This window comes from Lepisma saccharinum, chromosome 11 (genome assembly GCF_977018435.1).
Source record: "Lepisma saccharinum chromosome 11, izLepSacc3.1, whole genome shotgun sequence".
NCBI lineage: Eukaryota > Metazoa > Arthropoda > Insecta > Zygentoma > Lepismatidae > Lepisma > Lepisma saccharinum.
The window spans coordinates 67,902,353-67,928,246 of record NC_139239.1 but is presented as its reverse complement, the minus strand read 5'-3'; the positions used below and the strand labels follow the sequence as shown (position 1 = coordinate 67,928,246).

Genomic DNA, 25,894 nt, shown 5'->3' with positions numbered 1-25,894 from the left:
ATATTTTTTGTTGACTTAACTCTTGTGATATTGAAGGTTAAGTTAAGTATTCCCTGCAAAACACACACACCTACCTTCAACCCCCCCCCCCCTAAAAATCATTAATGTATATGGAGTACCAGTGCACCTACCTCTTTGTTGCACAAGGGCAGTTGATTTTTACCTTTGCAATGTAGCATCAAACACAAGTAGATTAAAATAAACAGCTGGTATTTTTTTTTATTATGCAGTATAATGTAATAAATATAACAAATCAAGTTCAATACCAAAAGTTTAACACAAACCTTTGTAAGTTGACATTTATTCTAAACAGCAAAGAACATTTGAGCTCTATATGGAGCTTTGCTAGTCAACAATAATAAAATAATGTTTGTTTGGAATTTCATGCTGAATTTCAGGACAAGACATATATAAATAAAAACTTGATGAGATTACAGATATTCTAAGCACATTTGTTGGTATAGGAATTATCACATCAGCCTGGATCGTTCAAGGCTCTATTCTTAATACAAGAAATGCATTCCCATGAAAAGATTATATAAGGGATACATATGACAATATTACAGTTCTCAACAGCATAATGATTAGATATAAACTGCTAAACATTAGTTAATAAATTGAGATAAATCAATTTCATAATAACCATATCAAACCAATTAGGGTTTTGCCTTAAAATGAAACTAAGTACTGAGAAGTGCATTTAAAATCGCGTAGATAAAAACAGTGGCAGAATTATGAAAGAATGATGCCGTTACTCTTAATGATATTGGTACATGAACATTGTAACAATATGAAATAGTTCAGAATATTTATAAAACAAACATAAGCAGGGAACTGATTTATATGTACTGAAAACTGAAAAAATGTTAATTCCATATTTTGATTAAAATACTATAACTATGTGAAATTTTCACAAGAGGCTCACATAGCTAAATAAAATGCATTAGGCTTCTTACATCATTACATTACATTAATTGTAACACAAAATGTGCTTTATTTTTTTACTACCAAAGCAAAGGATTGCCAAACTTTCTTTTGAACTACTGAAAATGAATCTCCCTAAATACGATATGTAGTGACAAACTGTGTTCAATATCCCATCAAGTAATGGAAGTATATTTAAAATACGCAATAGATTTTACCACAAATGCTTGAGCTTGCATTCTCTATTGTTCTCAAGAATGTTAGAATAACAGATGAACAGAAAAACCTTTTGTATTTAACACAAGGGAAAATGTAGAAATAGCATGAATATTATGTAAACATATCGGAAAATCTTTGAAAATATGGAAATTATATGTAAAAATAATTAAAATATGGGCTAAAATATAATATATGGAAAATAAAAATACCAATTTTAAAGTTTAAATAACACAATTCGCAAAGGTAACACAAAATGACATTGATTTTATCGCCATATGAAGATATGTATTTACATATAAATCCGTTCCCTGCATATAAGAATACCATTGGAACTGTATCATATCAATCTGCCATAAATTTATTTTTAAATGTAAGTGTGATTTGAAAAGTTCTGAGGAATGACTGTCAGATGGCAATAGTAATTCAAATTGTCAAAATTTGCCATCTTCTGTATAAACATTCTGAACTGTCTGAAATTGCTAAAGGAATCCAACTTCTGTGATGGCATAAAGGCTTTAGAACATCATTCTCAAGGGGGGGTATGTTAACAAATAAGAACGATTTCCAACAGGCAAGCCCATATTTTGTACTTCATTCGAGAACTTTTCAAATGACACTTGTATTCATAATGAGAATCAAAAAATACAATAGCTGACATGTACCAAAGTACTCTTTTTATTTCAGACAATACTATGTATAATTTCCAGGAAATTTGGACTCCCTAAGTTTTGCATGATATTTATAGATGCTGAGAAATACCCAAACTGCAAGAAGTATCATCCCAATGGATAAATCAATTCTAACTGATGCTTTATGATACCTATCAATCCAAAGACAGGCTTTTGACAACACAAAAAGAAGCTATAACTACTTATACAAGTTAAACTGTGAACCCAGGGTGGCCACTCTGCGACCATCATAAAATTCAAGTATAATTCCCAGTTTTCAAGTACACTTCCCAAAAATTTAAGGGTACACGCACATGTTTTCTCTATTTCAACCTTACTTATTTATTACTGCCTCTCACCACCCACACACGTACGCACACAAATATATTAATATGCTTGATTCCAATGTATCCAAACAATCTAATTGAACGGTATATATTTTGTTCTTCTTGAAGGTTCGCATAACCACTTTTTATAGATGCAAAATAATCTAACACAGATATTTTTAGTGGTTTTTATTGATTTTATTTGTGATGTTTTGTTCTGGTTTCCCAGAACTTTCTCAAGCTACACTAAGATATATATATATATTTTTAAATAATTAATTTAAATACAGAGAAACTAGTACTCACTTTTATCCGTGAAGCAGTTTTTTCTTTTTCGATTAATTTCAGTGGCCACTGCCACCATCCTCGTTGGAACTTGCTGTACTGTTGCTTGGCGTGCATCTTTTGTTCGTAGTTCTCTGGCTGCCACTAGGTGCGCTGTTGTTAACTGTGCATCTGGGTTTGTGTCGTCTGCTATTTCCGGGCGATACCTGTTGAAATAGCAGACGACACAAACTTAGACGCACAGTTAACAACAGCGCACCTAGCGGCAGCCAGAGAACTACGAACAAAAGATGCACGCCAAGCAACAGTACAGCAAGTTCCAACGAGGATGGTGGCAGTGGCCACTGAAATTAATCGAAAAAGAAGAAGAAAACAGCATCGCGGATAAAAGTGAGTATTAGTTTCTCCATATTTATATACTACCGCATCTCTCTTTTCCCAATTATGTATTAATTTAAGGTGTGCAGTTTACATTTGCCATTTCACATACTCAGACTTGAAATACACCTACAAACACAAGCAACAAATGTTTCAGGTTATAGCCTACTAATCTATGAAAAATTGTTAATTGCATAAGAATTTCAAACTCAAATTTACCTAAGCAGGTAAATGCAATAAACTTGCATCTGTTAGATTGTTCTGCAAAGGCACAAACACAGTAAAGGCATTCAGAGAATTCTGTTTGACTTCCCAAGCAATTTTCTTTTCCTTGATAAAAATAAAACCTAAACTGTAAAAAAAATTGCCTCAGGGCATTTATAAATATGTATAACTTCAATGGGATTTGGATTAATAAAATTTGGAATTTTTCACGTCTACAGAGGAAAATTCATGCATGATGCCAGGAGCCAATAATTTATGCAGAATTCCTGGTGAGTAGCCACCCTGGAATCAAAACTAATTCTTTGTGCTTCTAAACGAAATCTGTTGCTATTACAGTGTTGATAGAATCTGTAAAGTTTCCAAATTAAATTCTTTGCCATGCTAAGTGTGTTCACAGCATCAGTAACAATTCCTAAAATACTATTCTACAAGTTTTCACATTGGAAGTCATGGACTACACTTTTCCATTCTAACACTTTCAAGGTTTATTAAGAAAACTATAACATATATATATATATATATATATATATATATATATATATATCAACATTTAACTAAACTTTTGTAAAATAGCAACCTCTCTTGCCAATCAATATTACAAAAATATTTATCTTTGCGATCTGTACGACATATACAAGCTATAAATATGAACTATACACCTAGTAGTCTTTATATTTTGCAGCAAAAAAAGTTAAACTCTTTTTAGGAAACATACAACAGTTTTCACTTTACAATCATAAACTTCATTAGATTAATTTATGTATCACAGTTATAACACGAATAATTATTTTCCTTCAATCTGTGCAAATACATGCACACGAAAGCGTGAATACACAGATGAACATGTAACCATGTTCTGATATTACAAGTCACAATATGGCACACTTAGTCATGCTTTTTGAATATTTAACACAAAAAATACATAGATCACTATTTATATAAAATGTGACAAAATCATTCACATCCACTATTTTCCATTGCAAGAAGAGTAAAATTAATTAATTAAAAAAACAACAACATCGAACTTGTATACACCATACTACAAAATGAAAAATGGTGATAAAGCATATCAAAATATAATCCACCAAGATCGATGGCATATGCAGGGGATAGCTTTATTTCTTGGTTATTCATGCAGCTAGTTTAGTTAATCATTTTTGCAACTTTCCAAATTTTAGAAGAAAAGTGTTTCAACAGTTGCACAACCCTAATTTGATTGCTTACAACATGAAAACTGGGAAGAGATTCACACCAGATTTTTCTGCATTAAGAAGCTTCGTCCACAGATAATTAAAATACCTTTGGTGTTGCCAGTTTACAAATTTTCGACGGGCTATTGTTGCCAGCTGAGGCGATGTGTCCCTAAAATGGCACTTTTACACTTAACCCATATAATTGCCAGTACCAAACTCATGAAATGCTGCACATGACCTACACTGATCGCAAATGACAGATGAACATGGCATCAGTAATCAGACATCTAATTACGACATTTCGATAACTTCTTACACATGTTTCTCACCCAAAAAATGAATGCAGACTTCCGCCATTCATTAATGTATAGCATTTCCTGTATGAAAGAAAATGATAATATTAAACATTGAAAAATATCGAATTGGATGAGGCATTGTAATGCAGAAAACACAGTGTAAATATATATTACAATTTTTATGTTACCAATCAATCAATCCTACTTTAGTAAAATCGCAAGATTACTTTTACAGTGTGTTCTAAAATCGTAGGGAGGGTGGAGGGGAGTCACCTGCATATATGACTGGATCAACAATAGCCACTTATCATCCGATTTGGGTTGTATGTAGGGTTGAGCTGATATCACTTTCAGCCAATACCGATGATTGAAAATTTTAATAATTAAAAGTTGTTCAAAATATTGATTACTATTAGTGTATGTATGTATTTCTCTCTAGTTATATGCATCAATTTACCAAACTTTTTGCTTTAAAATATTCAAGTTACATCAGAATATTAAATTGCATGTTACGTAATCACAAAATTAAGTTTTTCACACAAAACTGGTGCAATATAAAAAGACACTTCAAATTCTGAATATTTTCCAAAATAATTAGACTCCGAAAAAATGTCACGGCAGCATTTTTGTGAAGCTCGTGAAAGACCCAAGATGTCGGAAAAGTATCGGCCAGTATCGGTAAATAATTTCCAACCAATACTTTCCGATACAGATACATCGGCATCGGTATCAGCTCAACTCTAGTTGTGTGACTTTTGAACCACACTGTAGTTTCAAATTAAAAAGATGAAACGTAAGTAAAGCTACCCCCTGCACATTGCAACATGCGATGATGTCATATGGGGGAGTTATGTGAAGGTAGGGCCTTGCGTATTCACACTCGGCCATTTGTGGAGATGTGGAGGTTATCAGCATCATGCTCCAGCTCTTCTACCCCTCCCCCTTAAGTACCCATTACATACAGGCTTAAACCACCTACGCTGCAAATCTAGCCCGTCTCTCCCACATGGTAAACACTACAGATTGGTGGTTCTAACTATATTTTCACACACATACACAATCTTACAATGGGAATACTAGAACTTTTTCCCTCAAAAGCATCTTCGCTTAATAGTGAACATAATAACAAAAGCAAAAAAATACATCTTCACCCTCACTATTTTAACTTCTCTGGTTTTCTGAAATTTTTCAGACATCTAAGTACCTTAATAATTAGCAAAATGTGACAAGGAGAAGTTATTTAAGCATATGATATATTTTTGCTACATGTTTTTAAAATTCCTTGCCCTGAACAGGTAGGAATCAGATCATTTCTCTAGGAAAGCAAGTTGTAATTTTTTCTGGACAAGAAAAGGATAATTATATTGTATTAAAAATTGCATTTTGGTAATCACATCACATCTCACCATTTTATATTATCTTCTACAAGATTCAAACAAAGTCTGAAATCATGTTTTGCACACTTGCCTTACAACTAGGGTCCTGGGCTAGATTCCACATGAGACTTCTGTGATTTGGATTACATACAAGTGTAGATTCGACCCCATTTAACCTCTGTGAAATCTGGCACAATGCACTGGAAGTGCCTATAAACAGTTAACACAATAAATGTTCATAAAGACAGAGAAAGAATAAAACTATGTTTACGATGCCACTACTGACACACAATATCACAAATACATAAAAAAACAACAACAACCATTTTGTCTTAATACAACACTGATGTATCTTTTATGTATCATATACCCAAACTTTTTGCACAATGAAGCTTTGTCTTACTGATGACATTTTTACACAAATACAAAAAAGTAATAGAACAGAACACAATTGCACATCAAATCACAAATTGAAAGAATTTCTCCAAAGAACATGATGGAAAGTTAAAATAAGACAACTTCCTAACTTTTTTCAGCACTGGGAATTTTTATTGTTGCATGGGATAAATGAAATGAACAAAAATTGATGATGAGTTTTTGTGATCTAGGGGATTCTAACAAAAAATCTGTGCATAAGTCAACTTAAAAAAAAAATACCTACTGAAATGGTAAACTATTGTACCACTAGCAGCAATGGCAGAAAATAAAAAAGAGGCGGTACACAAAATGTACTATGCTGGAAAGAGTTACGAAGGTAAGTTAGGAATACATAGCACAATTTTGAAAGTTCACGGCTATAGTAATATTTTTATAGCAAACTGTAATAAATATAAACTTGAAGGAGGAAGAAAATCCAAATTGGTTAGTACAGTGGAACCCTGTTTTTTGTATTTTCAGATTTTATGTTTTCCTTAGGAATGGGACAGATTAATCGGTACTCAATCAGTATCAGCCGATATAGCCATATCGGTGTATCGGTAAAATTAGATAATTTTACCAATCCGATAATCTATACGTACCTTATAATTTAGAGCAATATTCTGCCATTTTGTTATAATTTTTATGGATACGAAACATATAATCTCATGAAAAGGTCCTCTTGGACTATCGACCAGTTGAGTTGTGGAAAAAGATTTCAAGCTTTCGAGAGCTAACGTCACTCTCATCTTAAGGGTGCGAGTCTGTCTTCTACCCTTCTAGCCTGAGAGAATCTATTCATTTGTCGCCAGGAAAGCTTCAAGACTTACTTCATATAATCTCGTGCCTTAGTATTTTTAATAGTAAATGTCTAAATATGCACCTTCTTTTGCATTGCAGTCATATGATCCGATATAACCTGAAAGGTTCATTGGCATCCTTAATAAATGTATATTACCGTACATACAGGTTCTTCAAGGACCATTTGGAATTTTATATCGGATCAGTAGAACATTGGTTACCGGTATCGGTAAATTTTACATTGGTACTTTATCAGCATCAGCCAAAATTCCATGTCGGCCCATCCCTATTTCCTGCATGAACATTCAAGCTTCATGTTGCCAATAAAGCAAAATGCTACAAAAGTTTCTCATTTTGAGTCTTTTCACCTTTGTCCCCTGAAAAACAAAAAATCGAGGTTCCACTGTAAATATAAATCTGACTATACCGAATATGGACATCTTTAATTCTATTCCTGAAAAGATGAAGTGCCTTTAAATACATACATATGATCTTATTTTATTTCCTTTCTATATATTTAGCAGTCCTTGGGATTTTCTTTCACGTATATACATATACATAAATACAGACATTTAACAGTAATGCCAAGAAAAGTTTACATCTGAAGTTTGTATACATTCATAAGCACGGGTACACATGTGCACGCACGCACGCACGCACGCACACGCACACACACACACAGAGAGAGAGGGAGAGAGAGAGAGTGAGAGAGAGAGAGAGAAATCAACTGCATGAAGTGTAAATGCAACAAAGCATAAATTACAAAATTAGAAATCTTATATTTTTTTCTTATTTTTACAACCTTGAAGTTCAGTGCATTTCTATTTGCATCAGAATTCAGAACACAACTTTGGATTTTACTCCTTGTAGCTTTGCAATACTAAATCTGCAATAACTAAGGCTTGGAAGTTGATGACCTAAAAATAATTTTCGATCTTAAAATGAAAGCTTGATTTTTTTTCATAAATTACAACAGAGTAGTTGAATAATTAGACACAACCCATTGTTTGGTGTTTTAAACTACTGAAGCAAAAGGGGGGGTAGGCAATAAATTTCTACTGTTTTCTTTATTTTTTACTTCAAGGCTTTTCTGTGTAAGTTATTCACCTCCTTTCAGAATGAGCCTTACATGACACATTAATCAGTCAGCATCTGAAAATACAGTTGTGTTTCACGTGCATCAGATTATATTATTTTTTACATTGTGACTAATTAAGCGATTATAGTGGACAACAAGAGAACCTCAAAGTAGGCTTCAGACAAAGTATTTTAAGTGCTGGAGGAAAAATAAATGTAACGCACATAATTATTTAATACATTGCCAAACTTTAAGTTAAAAATAATATTGTGCATTTCCAACGATCGTATTTTCGATTAATGGCGAGCTTCGTAAAAAGATCATGTCAGGAAATTTAAATCATAAATTATGCTAGCAAATGCATTTAAAATTCACGAAACAACAGGGGAGTAGAAAAATAAACCTTTAAAATGAAGAATAATGCAATAAAGAAAGCAAAGGATACTGAAAAATGACCTAAAAGCCAAAAAAGGCCGTAAAATGCAAAAAAAAAGAAAAAGAAAAACAATGTATTCTGGTTCTAACTTGTGGGGAACTAACTGATATTAGGTTTAACATTGCTTTCAAGACTCAGAAAAAAACGACAATTTGTCATCAACTTCCAAGCCCTAGCAATAACTGATAAATTATCCTAATGTCTGTACTAAACAATACTAACTACAGGTTACACTGTGAAACTTCCACATCTATTACATGCCTAGCTGACAACACATAACATTTTACATATAAATTAATATAAAGACTAGCCTAAGCTTGACCCAGGTGAAGTAGGTGCAATATTCTCAAGTGTGGATGATGCTATACAAATAAGGTTATATTTTGCTTCTGTGAAGTAAAAATAAAGACAACTAGAATATTGGTGTATGCAACAAGAAGTCTTCAGAAGATTACTTCTGAAAAGTAACAGTCACTATTATTGTCACTTCCAGAGTAACTGGAGTTACTTAAATATGCATATTATTCATAGTAGAAGTAGCAATTAAAATTCTACTCTGAACTGTTTATTCATTTCTTTCAACAATTCACATGCATCTTTCTAAAGTGCTATAGCAAAAATTATGTGTAATGTCGGTTACAATCTATTTTCATTAATTGCGTCAAAATGTTTAAATCTTAGGCATCAGGCTGTTTTCAGCTACATTAGCCTCGATGCTGAGGCACTGGAAATTACGCACTAAGCTAAATATTTTTTTATCTTGGAAACTAATTAATTTGCAGTTTTCTTTTCAGCAAGGAAGCACTGCAATGGAGTTAAAAACTATTTAAAAAACTGCACTTTTGAAAGTGAGAGGGCTCCTACAACCTCCATTATGTCATTTTGCTACACCAGTCATGAGACATGTTAAAGCACATGATTACTGAGCCATAGTGTGGTCCCAAAGTCACATATACAAAATTGTCCTAGTTGTACCATTTTGGCATTAGCAAAAATACCAAATTGTCTACGGGATAAGTGAAGTGAAGTAAAAGGATTAGTCACCATAAGCAGTGTTTATTAGTACTTTTGTAGTTACTGTACAGTTATTTTATGCGAGAAAAAGTACTAATACAAATTGCTTATTCATAAGCTTGGGGAGCATGGAACAGAAAAGGGGGTAATGGTAGTCACAACCAGTGTCAGTTTTCCTTTGAAAATTAGACATATGAAAAGGTAGTAAAGTATAGCAATGTTTGGTTACTCTACCTTATGAAGTCCCGGATGTACCATTGTTTACACTTGCGTCTGAATATTGACCTGTGAGTGTTCCGTATTCTAGATGCATTTCAAAATAAAGCTCAATTCACATTGAATCATAAGCAACCGCATTTGCATAACACAGTACAAATTTTATACTTTTTTGGCAAGCAAGTAAGTATATTTGATCTTGAACCAAGTAGATTCAATTCCCAAGAATAAACAACACTGAGGTTCCTTTTCTTTACCTAAATTATACCTGTGATGAATATAATGAAAGCGAAAGCCTAGTTAACTTGCCATATATGTGAAAGAGCACTCATGTGTGTAGCACTGTAAGAGGATCAGAAGGCTTCATTCGTTTAGTCTCTCTATCTGATTGGTGAGTAATAGTGCAGTGTGACATTTTAATAATGGCAGGAGAAACAGGTGGTGTTGGTTCTGTGACCAGAAGGGTACCTCCCCCCTCCCCCTTGCAGTATTATCACTCACAACACAAGCGGCTCTAGCCTGATATAAAGTAACAATGCAATATTATTTTCTTCATGAGTATCAAAGAAACTCTAGAGATGACGTAATTGGATAAAATTTTAAAAAGATTGTTCTTTCTTTGGAAGATTTGTGCAAATTAAACCACATATATGATAAAAAAGAATAGTAACGTAACTTAATTGTTAAGTTACTGCCAAAAAAAAAGTAACCATGTTAGTTACTAAACTTAAAATAATAAGACTACTTCCAAAGCTTGTTCCTATCCTATAAATATACAATTTCAATGAACTTACTTGATTGGTGACAAGCAAAGGCAAGCATGTATAAATTTATTTTAACATCAAATGCTTAAGAGCAGATAAATGTGTCAATACATAAATAATTATTTCTTTAGACATTTGTTATCACATTTCTTAATGTACCTTACGTAGTAGGCAAGAAGAAAAAGATATTTTAACTTAAGCCAATGCTTATATAGCATTAAACATCTTCTGTGCTGTATGGTACAAGCAAGTGCTGCTCTTCTTCCATTTCTTTACGACTAGTGTTTTCCTCTCTCCGTTTTGACTTCCTGGAAGAAACCAAAATACCAACACAAGCATTATTCACAGTGACCATCACAATTACTGGATTGAAATGGAAAACGTGCATTGCCTACAATCTTTGCGTAACAATTACTTAATACCTTAGATCAGTTCAAAATATCGACCAAGATCAAGTACCTATCACAATTTTTGTTTCAACATGCAGATTTATTTAGAAATGAAAATTCACTTGTGAGGTTCACTTTAACTTTTCATTAAAGTATCAACTGGATGCAGAATTTTGTAATAAAAGTAAAAAATTGTGTGCTTTAATAAGCTATATCAATTTCAGTGTATTTCAAGCACTTTGGCAAACATTTAATTTTATATTTTCCTTTGTTCCAACAAAATATTATAAGAAAATTACTCAGAATTTATGTTCCTTTGTACATGAAAATTTCAGGGGTTGGTTCATATTTTAGTATATATTTGTCATACTTTATCATTCACCTGTGAAACCTTCACCGGAAAGTGTTTATATATACCTTACATTCGTAACAAATGATTATCTTGTACTTTACATTCTAACGAATGACTATCATGGATTTGAAATCGACAACACACACCATTTTCATCATCTAGATATATCCATCTACGTGAGTTCGTCAATTTTTCAATCTCTCCACACCATTCTTCTGAGTTCACATTTCCCCACTCCTTTTCTCGTTTCGCTATCTTTCGCCCACCCCTTCTTTTCACAGTCCTCCTCTACAGTTCTAGACATCTAGAAAGAAACTCAATCTTTCTCTTCCTCCTAATCTTGTATAAAGGTGAAGTGGCGCCCTCCCTGGTGGTAACATCAATACCGGTGGAGGCACATGGTGATTCAGAGCCCACTTCAAACTGTACCTCCAGTCTAGATTAGCAAATCTGTGCATAAAGTGGACTCAAAACAAAAACTCAATCTCGAACATGAAGTGGCATGTGTCCACAATTTGTTGCCGATTCTTGTAAGGAGGGAGTTCCACGGAGTCAGGCAGTGACTTATTCCATTGATTCTGCACAAATTTTCACAACAGTTATGGCACCGTGGGAAAAATATGTAACAATGCTGGAAACATAGGCCGAAGCCTCGTCCTCCCACCATCGTCATCTTCGAACATGACACAAAACAGACTACTTCTATCCACAGCTAAGATCATGTATTTGTAGACTTTACTTCTAACCAATACCATGGTCTACAGCAATTTTGATATGTATTCCTGCCTTATAAGGGAAGGGATTCTGAAGGCTTTGGGATCTGAATTGTTGTAAAGTCTACTTTATGCACAGATAGGGTAATCGGGACTACAGGTTAAAGTGAGATCTGAACCGCTGTGCAATGTGCCTCTGCTGGGTAAAAAAAAGAGACTTGGCTTTTGGAACTGCATTTATACTTGTATTTTTGTTAGCATTACTTTTCTGCCACTTTTCATTAATTGTGACGTTGAAGATGAGTGATAAGGTAAAAGGTAAAGGTACCCTGGGTTCAAATCCGGGAACTTTTCTAACGATGGAAGCGGCCCCGGCGCCCACCCAGCGTCGAATAACATGGGTACCTGGGGGAAACCCTGGGGGGTAAAGGCAGTCAGGGGCGTGATGCTGATCACATCACCCCCACTTACGACCGGATCAAGAAAGTGTGGGGCGTTACCCCCACACCCCCTATACGCCTTCATGGCGTGGTGCTAAGCACAGGGGAGCACTTTACCTTTTTAAAGGTACCCTGTGCATGTGCATATGGGGTGATGTGAAAGTAGAGCTCCACATATTATTGAACTAAGCCATAGTTGGGATGATGTGATCAGCATCATGCCCAACCACCCTTACCCCCAGGGTTGCTCCCTGGGTACCCATTTATGAGGCTGGCTGAACCTCAGAGCTGTGCAGAAGTGACTGGAAAAATTAATGAAATTAATGAAGGGACACTAACAAAGAGCATGCATGCCCAGGCTGGGATTTAAACCCGAAAACTTTGGTGTCCAGAACAAAAGTTGACCACTTAACATGCCATTGGAAGGCTTTTGAATCAAATTATGTTTTCACAAATATTGGTTGGATTGCTAAATGGTCAATTATAATAAAATCTAAGTACAGAACAATGTAATGGAAGGATATATGCTGAAAATAACTTACAAAAACAAAACAACAAAAAAGAGGAACTCCTGTATAGAATAAGAGATCATACTCCAAAATGATCACATGAAATGGGAGAAAAGAAGGAGAGGTATAAGGACTTGCAACGAAGCAAAGAAATTTCTAAGAGATAGTTATAGCAAAACCAAATTCACAACTATGCACAAACCTAGGGATACAAGTTACGGTCAAACAAGTTAGTTACTACAGTAGCATGAAACAAACAGCATATGGAACATTTGGGGCTAATCTCATTATTATTTGAGAGCAGCAGGCAAGAGCGCCGTTTCTATATAATTATAAAGTTCAACACTTGTTGTACCATGGCACAAGTTTGGCTATGCCTTCGAATAATTCCCATCGAATGTGCTCTTGGGCATGAATTCACTGTGCAAAAAATGCATAATTCAAAATTCATCCACAAACTTGTCTCTTGTGATTTGCTTATTTGCACCCTAGCTTACCTGTGCAGTACAAGAATCTAACTTACCTGGGAGGGGGAGGGCAGCTTAGAGACCCAAACTTTTTCTATCACTAAAATTATTCAAGAAACCATTCTTTATTTAATCACTGCTTCCTTTGTCATTTATCTAGGTGCAGTTACATAATAATTACAAACAAATATCATCATTAATAAAAAAGTAAGGACCAATTATTGCATGAGTGTCACACACGTATTTTATCATTCACTAAACGTAAGAAAAAACAACAACATATTAACGCTAAGCTAAGCTATGATTAATCCATGAATGCATTCAATGTTGTCATTTATCATCAAAGTTGGCCTATTAGCGTATCGTTGAATGTGCATGATTTTGTAATCAAATGGTGCGAAATGTTTTTTTTACTTCACACGACTAGCAATGAATTTCAATGCAGTCACAAAAAATGAGCCACTGTGCATACTTTCAACATGAAAAAAAAATCTCTCTCTCTGTGTGTATTGAGGACTAACAATGGATGGACTGTTCCTTCAAGTCCATAAACATTACTCTTACTGTGACACAGAAGTATAACCAAAAACTTTCATCAAAGTTTTAAAAAAAAATCTGTGTGAGTGCAACTAACTGTTTGACTGTCCCTTGCATGTTCTCCAGATTTTTCATTATGGAAACTCGAGACACATGAAGTTTAGAATTACCTGGAAATCTTTGGCTCCTCTTCTTGTTGCTTTCTACAGAAGTTGACAAACAAAATTCCAGTTATACCCAGGATTCCAAGCGAAACAATTGAGGCACATGCTGGAAAATTGAAGAAAAAAATACAATTTTTTTCAACATGTATAGGTTTATGAGGCACTTTCTTAATATTTACAAATGTCAAAACAAAATTAACCCCTTAAGCAGGGAGCCCGAGTTGTGCTCGGGCATTTGAATTTGGCAGCTTTTTGTGCATTTCAGATCCAGTCAATGTTCCCGTAGCGAGGAATAATTTTCTTTAAATGGATATACAGTAGTACATACATAGATACATTTCGTTTTGTACAGTTTGCTTGAATGTTGGTGTGTTCATTCACCTTTCTCTCATTTACAAGACATGTAATGTTATAATGTTATCCAGAGCCATGTGCCCTCTGGGACAGGGGCGGACTGGGGGCTCGCTGAACTAGAATCTAAGAACATACGATTAACTTTAAATTATGTGTGCAGTAGTTTCAATTCCCATTTAGGTTTAAGTTACACACACACAATATATATATATATATCCCCCTCCCTCTCTCCCCCCTTGACAATGTAGTGAGTCAGAGAAATTAGCGGACACACAAAACAGAAAAAAACTTCAAATATTGTTCAACGTTTTGATAATACCATGGAAAAGACATTTTCATTTAGGAATATATGTATATATTTATTCTTTTAACTTATTATTTGACAAATTGACATAACAGAACTTCCATTGAATATTGTTCAAAGTTTTCACATTACATATTGGAATATATGTATATATTTATTCCTTTGAGTTATTATTTTACAAATTGACACAAGACAGAATTTTTGGAATTTATGTACATATATATTCCTTTTACTAATTATTTTGCAAATTGACAAAACAGAAATATCGTCAAATATTATTCAACATTTTGAATAGTAGCATTGGATAATGCAATCTCATCTTGGAATTTATGTATATATTTATTCCTTTACCTGGGCTGGGTTATCTTCCCAGAGGCAGAGCTGTATGCCACCAGGCACGTCCCCAGGTTGCGGATAGGGGAACGGCCAGCAGATATGTTGGCTAGCTGGAAACAGTCGCGGACAAGCAGCAGCAGGATTGGAGGAGGCAGTGAGATGTGGAGTGGCAACTTCATCTCGGTAAATACTGCAAGGCTCCGATGAAAATCCTGCGATGTGGCGAGGAGAGCCGCCACTAACTAAGCTCAGCCCCTGCTGCCTTGCAGGGAGGGGAGGGATCCCCAAAGGCTAAGGGAAGGATACCCTGACAGAAAACCAAGGGTAGGGCAGACTCGTAAGGCATAGTGAAGCCAGCTGCCCTACGGGAGTAAACCCTAAACAAATCCTGGTCCTCCAAGGATGGGGGTTGGGCGTGGGGCCGACAACCCCATCCCACAAAAGGAACCACGTTACGAGACCTCAAAGAAATGTAGCCGGACAGATCTACCAACGACGAACTGGCGTGAACAATGGACAAGCGAATTATGGAAAGGGAAGGGATCTATATGTAGGGAGCTGGAATGTGCTATCTTTGTATAGGGCAGGTGCATTGAGGATGTTGCTGGATCAACTAAATAATTATAAGCCTGCGATAGTGGCATTGCAAGAAGTACGTTGAATCGGAAAAGGAGTTTTGGAAAAGAGAGAAGCAACTGTTTTCTATAGCTGTGATGAAAGGCTGCATATGCTAGGAACTGGGTTTATAATACATAAACAACTAAAACATCTAGTGATAGGATTTAAAGCTATAAGTTCAAGATTATCGACATTAAGAGTTAAAGGAGAGTTCTTTAATTACAGTATAATCAATGCACATGCACCCACGGAAGTAGCCACAGATGATGTAAAACAAGATTTCTATGATGCGTTAGAGAAAGCATATGATGATTGCCCAAAAAATGACATAAAAATAGTAATTGGAGACTTTAATGCCCAGATAGGCATTGAAGATGTGTATCAACCAACAATTGGTAAACAAAGTATGCATAAAGTAACAAATAACAACGGTATGAGGCTAATAATGTTTGCAGCATCTCGGAATCAAGTAATAACAACAACTCTGTTCCAGCACAAGGATATTCATAAAATAACTTGGAGAGCCCCGGATGGAAAAACTTACAATCAAATTGACCACATGCTGATAGATTGTAGACATAGATCAGATATCATTGATGTTAGATCTTTTAGAGGGGCTAATATCGATTCCGACCATTATTTGATTATGGGAAGGATTAGAGCAAGAATATCTAATAGCCGAAAAATGAAGGCGACTAGCCTGATTAAATTTAATGTCACGCAGTTAAGAAATCCAACGGTGGTTGAGAGGTACAGAAGTAAACTACAAGAGGGATTCCTCGGGATGAAACCGGCAGAAGTGGAAAATGTAGATGAGAGGTGGGATAGATATAAGCTGAGGATCAGTAATGTAGCAAAGGAAATACTTGAAACACAAAAGCCAGTAAAGAAAGAAACGTGGTTTGATGAGGAATGTCAAAATGTAACCAAAGAAAATAATGATGTATATAAGAGGATGCAGCAAAGAAGTGCAACAAGGAGAGCTAGGGATGAATATGAAGAGAAAAGAAGGATTGAGAAGAAAGTCCATAGGAAAAAAAAAAGGGAATGGATGAAGCAAGAGATGAAGCAGTTGGAAAGCCTGCATGAGCAGAAGAATGTAAGACAGATGTATAAGCTGGTAAATAATACAAAAGATGTTTTTAAACCAAGGACAACAGTCTGTAGAAATGAAACAGGCGATATAATTAGTGACAGTAGTGAAATTTTAGAAAGATGGAGAAGGCATTTTAATGATGTATTGAATGGCAGTGCAGATATGCTCGAAGAAGGGTTAAATGAAGAAGAGGAAGGAGAAGAGGGCATAGAAAGTCCAAAGTTAGATGAAGTATGGGAGGCAGTCAAGATATTGAAAAATAGTAAAGCACCTGGTATAGATAACTTGCAAGCAGAGCTGCTTAAGCATGGAGGCGAGAGTGTCATTAGAGGCTTGAAGGAAATAATAAACATAATCTGGAAAAAGGGACAGATGCCAAGTGAATGGAGGACTGGTATCATAGTACCTATCCACAAGAAAGGGGACATGATGGAGTGTGCAAACTATCGTGGAATTACATTGTTGAACGTTGCATATAAAGTATTTGCAAGAATTATATATAAAAGACTACTACCATATGTAGAAAAGTGCATTGGACCATATCAATGTGGGTTCAGGCCAGGAAAATCTACAATTAACCAGATATTCACCTTAAGGCAAATACTGGAGAAAACTCTGGAGTTTGGGATAGGAACGCACCATCTATTTCTTGATTTTAAATCTGCATACGATAGTATAAACAGGACCCAACTATATCTGGCAATGAAAGATCTTGGAATTCCAATAGGATTAATAAGAATGGTGAGGATAACTATGGAGGGCTCCAATAGTAAGATAAGAGTAGGAGGACAACTCTCAGAACCTGTTGAAATAGAAAATGGACTAAGACAAGGCGATGTGCTGTCCTGTTTGTTGTTTAACATTGCCTTAGAGAAGGTTATACGGGAAGCTCGGGTGCAAATTAGGGGTACCATATATTATAAGTCAATCCAGATACTTGCATATGCAGATGATGTGGACATAGTAGGAAGATCTCTACATGCAGTACAAGAAGCATTTCTGGCCATAGAAAGGGAAGGAAAGAAGATGGGATTGGTGGTGAATGAAGGGAAGACTAAGTACATGGCAGCAGGCAAAGCACACGGATATAATCCATCACCGACCATAACAATGGCTAATTATACCTTTGATAGAGTGGATGCCTTTATCTACCTGGGTTCTGTTGTGACACATGAAAATGATTCACAGGAGGAAGTAAAGGCACGACTTATAGCAGCGAATAGGGCCTATTATGGACTACAGAGACATTTTAAGAGCACCATATTGTCCAGAAGAACTAAGTTAACACTTTACAAGACACTGATAAGACCTGTATTGATCTATGCTGCGGAAACTTGGACCAGTTCAAGGAAAGATGAACAGCTGGTAGAGACCTTTGAAAGAAAGATATTACGAAGAATATTGGGACCAGTATGTGAGAATGGAAAATGGAGAAAGCGATTTAATAAGGAGCTCTACGACTTATATCAAGAACCAACAGTTATTGGTGTAATAAAGGCTGCTAGATTAAGATGGGCAGGTCATGTGATACGCATGAGTGATAGTGACCCTGCAAAGAGAGTGATGTTGGATAGCCCAGGTGGACAAAGGAAGCGAGGAAGGCCTAAATTAAGATGGGTGGATGGAGTGGATGAGGATGTTCGGAAGCTCCAGCATAGAAATTGGAAAGTTGTGGCAAAAGGTAGAGATAGATGGAGACAAATCACAGAGGAGGCCAAGGTTCATCAGTGGACTGTAGCGCCATAAGAAGAAGAATTTATTCCTTTAACTTAATATTTTAATTAAAAATTGTTATTGTGAACTTAATAATTTCAGAATTTTCAAGAATATATATATATACACACATGTATATAAAACCGGGAACTTTTCTAACGGTGGAAGCGGCCCCGGCGCACACCCAGCGTCGAATAACATGGGTACCTGGGGGAAACCCTGGGGGGTAAAGGTGGTCAGGGGCGTGATGCTGATCACATCACCCCCACTCACGACCGGATCAAGAAAGTGTGGGGCGTTACCCCCACACCCCCTATACGCCTTCATGGCGTGGTGCTATGCACAGGGGAACACTTTACTTTTTTTTTACTGTATATATATATATATAAAATCAAAGAAGGTAAAAGGAAACACTCACCGGACAGTAGAAAAGTTCCGGTTCAGTCTCTTTCTCCTCACACTGATGATGCTACGAAGTTAGCGAAAATTTTGAATTTTTCTACTGTCCGGTGAGTGTTTCCTTTTACCTTCTTTGATTTTTACTTAGCCCTTTTGGCCCTCCTTGCTTTTATCCATATATATATATATCAGCATTTAGTAGTCAGTTTCTAGAAAGAACACACTTGTTATCTTTTAAGTATTAGTATCTAAAACAGTTTCAGTATGAAACTTCTGAGAACAAGGCACGGCACTCAAGCCAACATCACACTCCTTGCAGTAAATCCTGGTCTCCCTTCTGACTTTCTTGCCTCTCTCATCTCTTTCCATAAAACATATTTTACACTGTCTTGTTGGGGCAGCTTTTTTTGTTGTTGGAGGAAGGTATTTTTGAAAATGTCTTCCAGTTAGACGAGATGGTTTTGACGTCAAGGCTGGTCTTCCACTTCTGACATATGGATGTTCAATCTTTGGTGAATATTCCTGCATCAATCTTTCCACGAGTCGTAGTTGAAACTGCAACCTGTTCATAGTACCACCTAATTTCCTGTACAGCATGTAAGAATTCAAAACAACAATGTCCATCAAATGTCTGAACTGTTTAATGTAATATTTTTTCATCGTTGCCTGGACATAGTATAGTTAACCAACTGTTGATCGCACAAGTCCACACCACCCATTTTCTCGTTATAATTAGCCACTATTAATGGTTTTAGCTTTTTCTTAGGTCTGGAACCTGTTTCCACAAACACATTGTCATGTACACATCCCTCTTATCCTTCCACTTAACGGCCATTAACTTGCCACTAAAATATACTTTCATTTCCCCCTTTACCAGTTTTATTTCTGTGGGGAGTCCTTTTCTGTTTTTCCTCACTGTCCCCAAGCAATCTGTGTTATGTGCTACCAGAAACCGAAATAATTCAGGGCTACTGTAATAATTGTCTGTATGCACTACGTAGCCTTTGTGTAGGAATTGCTTAACCAATGTAAGCACAATGTGTGATGGACGCGTCATGTGTGCAAATTCAGGATCTAGCTCAGTGTCCTTTCCAGTGTACACAATGGTGTTATAAAGATAACCAGTACCAGATTCACAGAACAAGTAATACTTTATTCCAAAACACGATTTCTTACTTGGAATGTACTGTTTGGTTGAAAGCCTTCCCTTTCACAAAAGAAGAGACTCATCAACTGAAATGTCTCTGTAATATAAGCCTCTTGAAACTGTAAGAAAGTGATCAAACACTGGTTTCAGTTTGTACAGTTTCGCTACCACTATCTGCACTGTATTGAGTGTTGTCGGTAAAGTGTAAAAATTTTAACAGCAAAGAAAATCTATATTCACTCATTGTCTTATAGAAAAACTGTGTATCTACTATGTCATGTCTTGCACAATACATTTTCTGATCTGGCTTCACTACCAACCCCTGAGCATACAACAATCCAAACAAAACCATGAGTTCGTCTTTGTTTGTTGGTTTCCACATGTTCACACGAGAGCATTTTTTCAACTTTTCTTTATTCACTGCAATGAACTGTTCTGCATATCTATTTGTGTCTCATTCTATTATAGACAGCAGTTCATCATTTACAAAAAATGCGAAAAAATTCAATGGATCAGAAGGATTTGTAAAGTTTACCTTTATTCCAGAGTCACCTGTGAAAGGAATCTCCAATCTTTGACACTGAGGCACAATGGTCCAAGCTTCATATTCTTCTTCTTGTTGTTCACCTTCAACTTCTTCACTTCCACTCTCCTCTGATGAAATATCATAGTTCATATCTCCTTCGGAATCACTAATTTCAAATTCCGAACTTTCATCACAACTGGAATGCTCATGAACAATTCGAATTTGGTCCGCGCTTTGCATTTGCTCAGCCATTCTCTCACATGAAACAAACGCAAGCTATTCCCGCTCAGTTAATAATACCGTGCTGCCATCTACAAAAACAACTGTGCATCGGATTCCGCATAGTGTACAACAATACCCGAGAACAATTCACATTACCCGATCTGAAATTGGAACAAACTTTCCTGCCCGAACCTAGCTCGGGCAACCTGCTTAACGTTACACATTGCAACCCCGAACACAGCTCAGGTAACCTGCTTGTAACTCAATTTATAAAATCGAAACACCCACTTAAGGGGTTAATAAAGAATGATATCTGCTGGTAATTTGCACATACATATTTGAACTTAGGCTTCAGCTATTTTCAGCATGATGTACGGGGTGTTGTTTTACAATATCAACAAACTTTCACAGAATGGAGAGGACATCATCAAGGCAAACAAATTTTCTTAGCAACGTTTTGTTCATTGATGCCTCGTTTCAAAGTAACAAGCAATTGGAAATCAGCATTTTTTCCCCCTGTATGTATGCAGACATGGCAGAGATTATGGTTATTACTGTCATTTATTTTTTCTGTCAAACATTATCATACCAGCAAAGAAGTTGTAAGGGTTGAACCCCTTACCCTTAAATCATGCATCACCATCCATACATCTGCAGAATATCCTATTTCATGTCTTGCCCAGAGGTATTATATCCTAGAGGGCACCACCCCTATCCCAACTTTTTTCTCTATTGGTTACAGAGCGTACGTAACATACTAAAAAATTGCAGCTTTTTTATGGAAATTATAATTATCAGTGAATCTGTGAACAGTTACATACAAACAGGATAGAAAATAGTTTCCAAGAAAAGTTAGAACATCAGCCAGTTTTGGTGACTAAATTTGAATATAACCATAGGAGTGATTGATGCAGAAACAATAACATTACCACCTCATTTCTAGAATCAAAGAAACATTTAAGATTTACTGATTCAATACTATGTGCATATCAGTATGTCAGCACTGGTGTAATACACAACACACAGAGAAGTCCTATATGAAAAGATCAATGCTGGCAAATGTTGTGTGATAAAACATGTCAAAACACAAATAAAGTGACAACTTCATCTGTCTAACTGAAAGTCTCTGCATTAAGGATGTGTTGTGTATGTAAACAGGAGTTAATTTAGGCACACACAGGTTCTTCTTGGAACAAATATCATTGCAAGAATTCACAGCAACCAAGATTCAATACATAACTTGCATCTGTACTTAAAAGATGATGAACTTCATTTTTCATGTATAAACAGCTTTACAAACAAATGAATGTTGATAATCAATTATGATGTAATACAATTCAAGCATATTTCCACACTTAACAGCATGGACAGATATATAATAAATATACAACTGGTATACATAACGTACTAATTGCTACCTCTATTTGGTGCAAGGTGCATGGATCTTAATCTTAAACCTCAGCTAGAATATCTACAGGGTAGGGTTCTTTGTAGACAACGAAATGAGACAGGATACCTTCCAATGGAGATGTTTAAACGAATATATTATATAAACAAGGATACATGGAAATAGAATATTTACATGATGAGCTACTTTTCTCTATAATTTTCATCTACAGTCAAGTTTTATCTCAATATGTTTTTTTTTTATTATGTCTTTTCTTCAATTTGTATATTCTTCTATCTGGACTTCCTTCTTAATGGACAGGTCTGGACTTCCTTCTGGATTTCCTACGTGAGCTTCCTTCTCAGTGACGTGCGGTGATGTCGACACTAGGGGTAGCAAAGAGTGGCGTGCCCAAGGGAGGTTGGTGTGGGTCATAATCCCCCCTCCCCCCTTTAGGGCCCAGTATTCCTAAAAATAGAACGTCAAAGAAAGGAAAGGGTTGCAAAATGAGGAAGGACTACTGAAATCCCACCCACTTTCGAAAATCCAAAACATGTTGATTTGACTTTTAAGCCAGAGATCCCGGGTTCGAACCCCGACCTGGGCATAGGTGTTATTTGTGTTTGTCCCTTCATCAATTTTATCGTATCATCTTGACGATTAGCCAAAATTGGAGGGAAAACGAAGTAAAACAAACCAAATCAGACAATCAATCAATGATTTGATTTATGCTACTTAGCGTCGCTGACACATTTGGTTAATCGCAAAGATGATACAATACAATTAATGAAGAGACAAACACAAATAATACCCATGCTGAGGTTGGGGTTCGAACCCAGAACTCTTGGTGTCATAGGGTCAGTGATAACCACTCCCCCGCAGTTGGTTGATTTGGTGTTTAAGTCCACTTTATGTACATAAAAGCTAATCGGGACTGGACCTACAGTTTAAAGTGGGATCTGAACCACTATGTGCCTTCACTGGGTACCGATCCAGGGCCACTTGCACTCATCTACGGAGGTCAGCCGACAACAAAGATGAGTGGAAAGCTCTAACTATTTAGATACGTGGGTATCGGTAAAGCAAACTGCATTTTTCCTGAGTAGTAATTTTCAATTGAATTTTTGAAATACCATTTTTATGTATGATTAACGTTTTTTCAAAAAATTTGCATTGCTTGATTTCCCTAATTTCCCCATCTCACGATCTCGTTACTGAAGGATCCGGGCTTGAGCCCTGGCCTGTTCATGAGTGTTCCTTTGTAACCACTCTTCATCCGTTTAATTTAATCAACGTTCATCGTCATGGCAGAATTTAGGTAAAGTGATGGAAAAGCAACGCTAAAGAAAGGAGGAAAAAATAGAAATAATATCCTCCCAGTGCATCTGCAGGGCACTGTGAAATCAGGAGTCCAGAGTTCTCTGTTTATGATTGTCCCTCGTGACTTCCATAAGCTCATTAGCTACTTATCGCGATTAAATCTATACAGCAAGAAAAAGCGATGGGAGGTGGCAATAATTCAATATATTAGAGGAGATAAACAGGTAACTTTTTTCTACTTTCTTGAATGATATTCATTTGGCTTTTTGAGTTCTGGGATACATTTTTCATTCCAAATTATTTCATTATTCACTGCAGAGTACAAGACAGGAACAAGAATGCACGCTCGTCATGGGTTCGAATCCCGGCCTGAATTGTTCATTGTGAGGTCCCCTCATCAATTTCGTTATATCATCACTCATCCTCATTTTCGCAATAACCAAATGTGGCAGAAAAGTGAAGTAAAATAAACCAAACCAACAACAACAATTGGAACGCGCGTTATCTTGCCCAAATTAATACATCCGTATTTATGACTGTTTAGCTTACCCATATTCTTATTGGAGGCCAAATTATTAGTATATTTAAATAAAACACTACTAAAACGAGAGTGAGAGAGAGCGTGAGCAAATATTTGTTATTTAATCATTATATATCCCATATTTGAAAAAAAGAGAAAAGAAACCATAAAATTTTTGTCTGCACATGACACAAGTAAGTTTCCATTCATATACAAATAAAACTACATCCCATATTATACATACATATTGTTCAACTTTTAAAAGGTTGTGTAAATACAGAGAACAAAAGTATTGCAGAAAATTTTCCCCGGAGTTCTTTAGAGGATTTACAAAGGAATCGAAGGGAAACCAATCCCCTATCTGTCCTATACGAGATAGACTGGAGGACCTGAAACCACGGGCTTTCAACCATTGGAGCAGGGGGCGAGGGGGCAAGGGAGGTACAAGCAGAAATCTTCCCTTTCCCTTCGGGCATTGTCTATACCTGGATCTGGTAAGGCGGAGAAAGAGCCAGCTAGGGTATTGAGCCTTGCCAGCTGATCACATCGAGGGACAAGAACTGAGGCTTCAAGACAATAAATATTGTGATTTGAAAATAATTATAGACGTGAGATTGATTGATCTATCTCTGCTAGACTAGCTACTCCTCAGTGCACGTCACTGTTGCTTCTAAATGGACAGATCTGGACTTCCTTCTTAATGGACGGTCTGGACTTCCTTCTGGATTTCCTACGTGAGCTTCCTTCTTAATGGACAGATCTAGACTTCCTTCTTAATGGACGGTCTGGATCTGGACTTCCTTCTTAATGGACAGATCTGGATCTGGACTTCCTTCTATTTTAGCTTTTAGACGATTTATGAATTCATATATCCTTTTTCCAAATTTTTCCCTTAAGCTTTGGGAAATATACTAATATCCTCCCTTGCAACTGCGATTGGAACATGCCAACACGAACTGGGTACAACAGAGTGTATACTTGGTGCAAATGATTGACACGCACATCCAAGTAGGTGCTACAGTTGAAATGCGCAACCAAAAGTGCTGTGGGGCGTCGATTGGAACGTGCCGCTACTGATGTAAACAAAATTTCCACTATGGAAATGGTAAATCAATCAGACAGATGCAATATCTGTTCACAGAATCAAAGACACAAACTCGTATCAGTGCTTTGACTTATTTAATTTTCATATTAACTTACATATGATCACTGATTTGATTTATCGAATATATATATATATATATATATATATTGATTTATTTCTTTTATATTTATTCTTTGTCTTCTTATAATATATTCTATTGTTTTTCATCTTTCCAATTTGCTTTGTTCTTATTTATAAAGTTATTCACATATATTATGCCAATTCTTAATCTTGCACGCCTGGTGCTGCCATCTCTATTCCTCTTTGGCAAACTATTTACAATACTTGGTCCTATTGGGTACATAACATAATATAAAATTTGCCGACACCATCTGATATAAAGCTGCAAATGTTTCATGAATGGTTCACTAACCTATTTACTTAATGTATGTCAGCAGGTAACTGGTTTTGTCTTATTTTGACATTTTCAAAACTGTTATCGGCAGATAACAAAAATAATGAAAGATTAATCTGTCCCCCTGCTATACAGTAAAAACATAACAGCACAAGAAAATAAACTCCAACTGTATACAGTATGAAAAATGCTCTGAAATCTGAACATATGAAAAATGCTCTGAATTCTGAACAGACAGATTTGGTTCAGGTGCAAGAGATAACTCG

The 25,894-nt window shown here is 36.0% G+C and overlaps 1 protein-coding gene across 2 annotated transcripts in view; it reads right to left on the bottom strand.

The window, feature by feature from the left end:
- Nucleotides 1–2,662: 2,662 nt before the first annotated feature.
- LOC145994889 (bis(5'-adenosyl)-triphosphatase enpp4-like) overlaps nucleotides 2,663–25,894 on the bottom strand; it is a 57,516-nt gene continuing 34,284 nt past the window's right edge. Inside the window, exons 5-6 of one of the 2 annotated variants that reach the window (XM_083131341.1) lie at nucleotides 14,194–14,293; nucleotides 2,663–10,924 (exon numbers count right to left, since the gene is read on the bottom strand). In XM_083131341.1, coding sequence (XP_082987467.1) covers nucleotides 10,834–10,924; nucleotides 14,194–14,293 — 191 coding nt within the window. In that variant the 3' untranslated portion in view covers nucleotides 2,663–10,833. Of the gene's footprint in view, nucleotides 10,925–14,193; nucleotides 14,294–22,472; nucleotides 22,758–25,894 lie in introns of those variants that run through there. The other variant, XM_083131342.1, reaches the window with a different exon arrangement.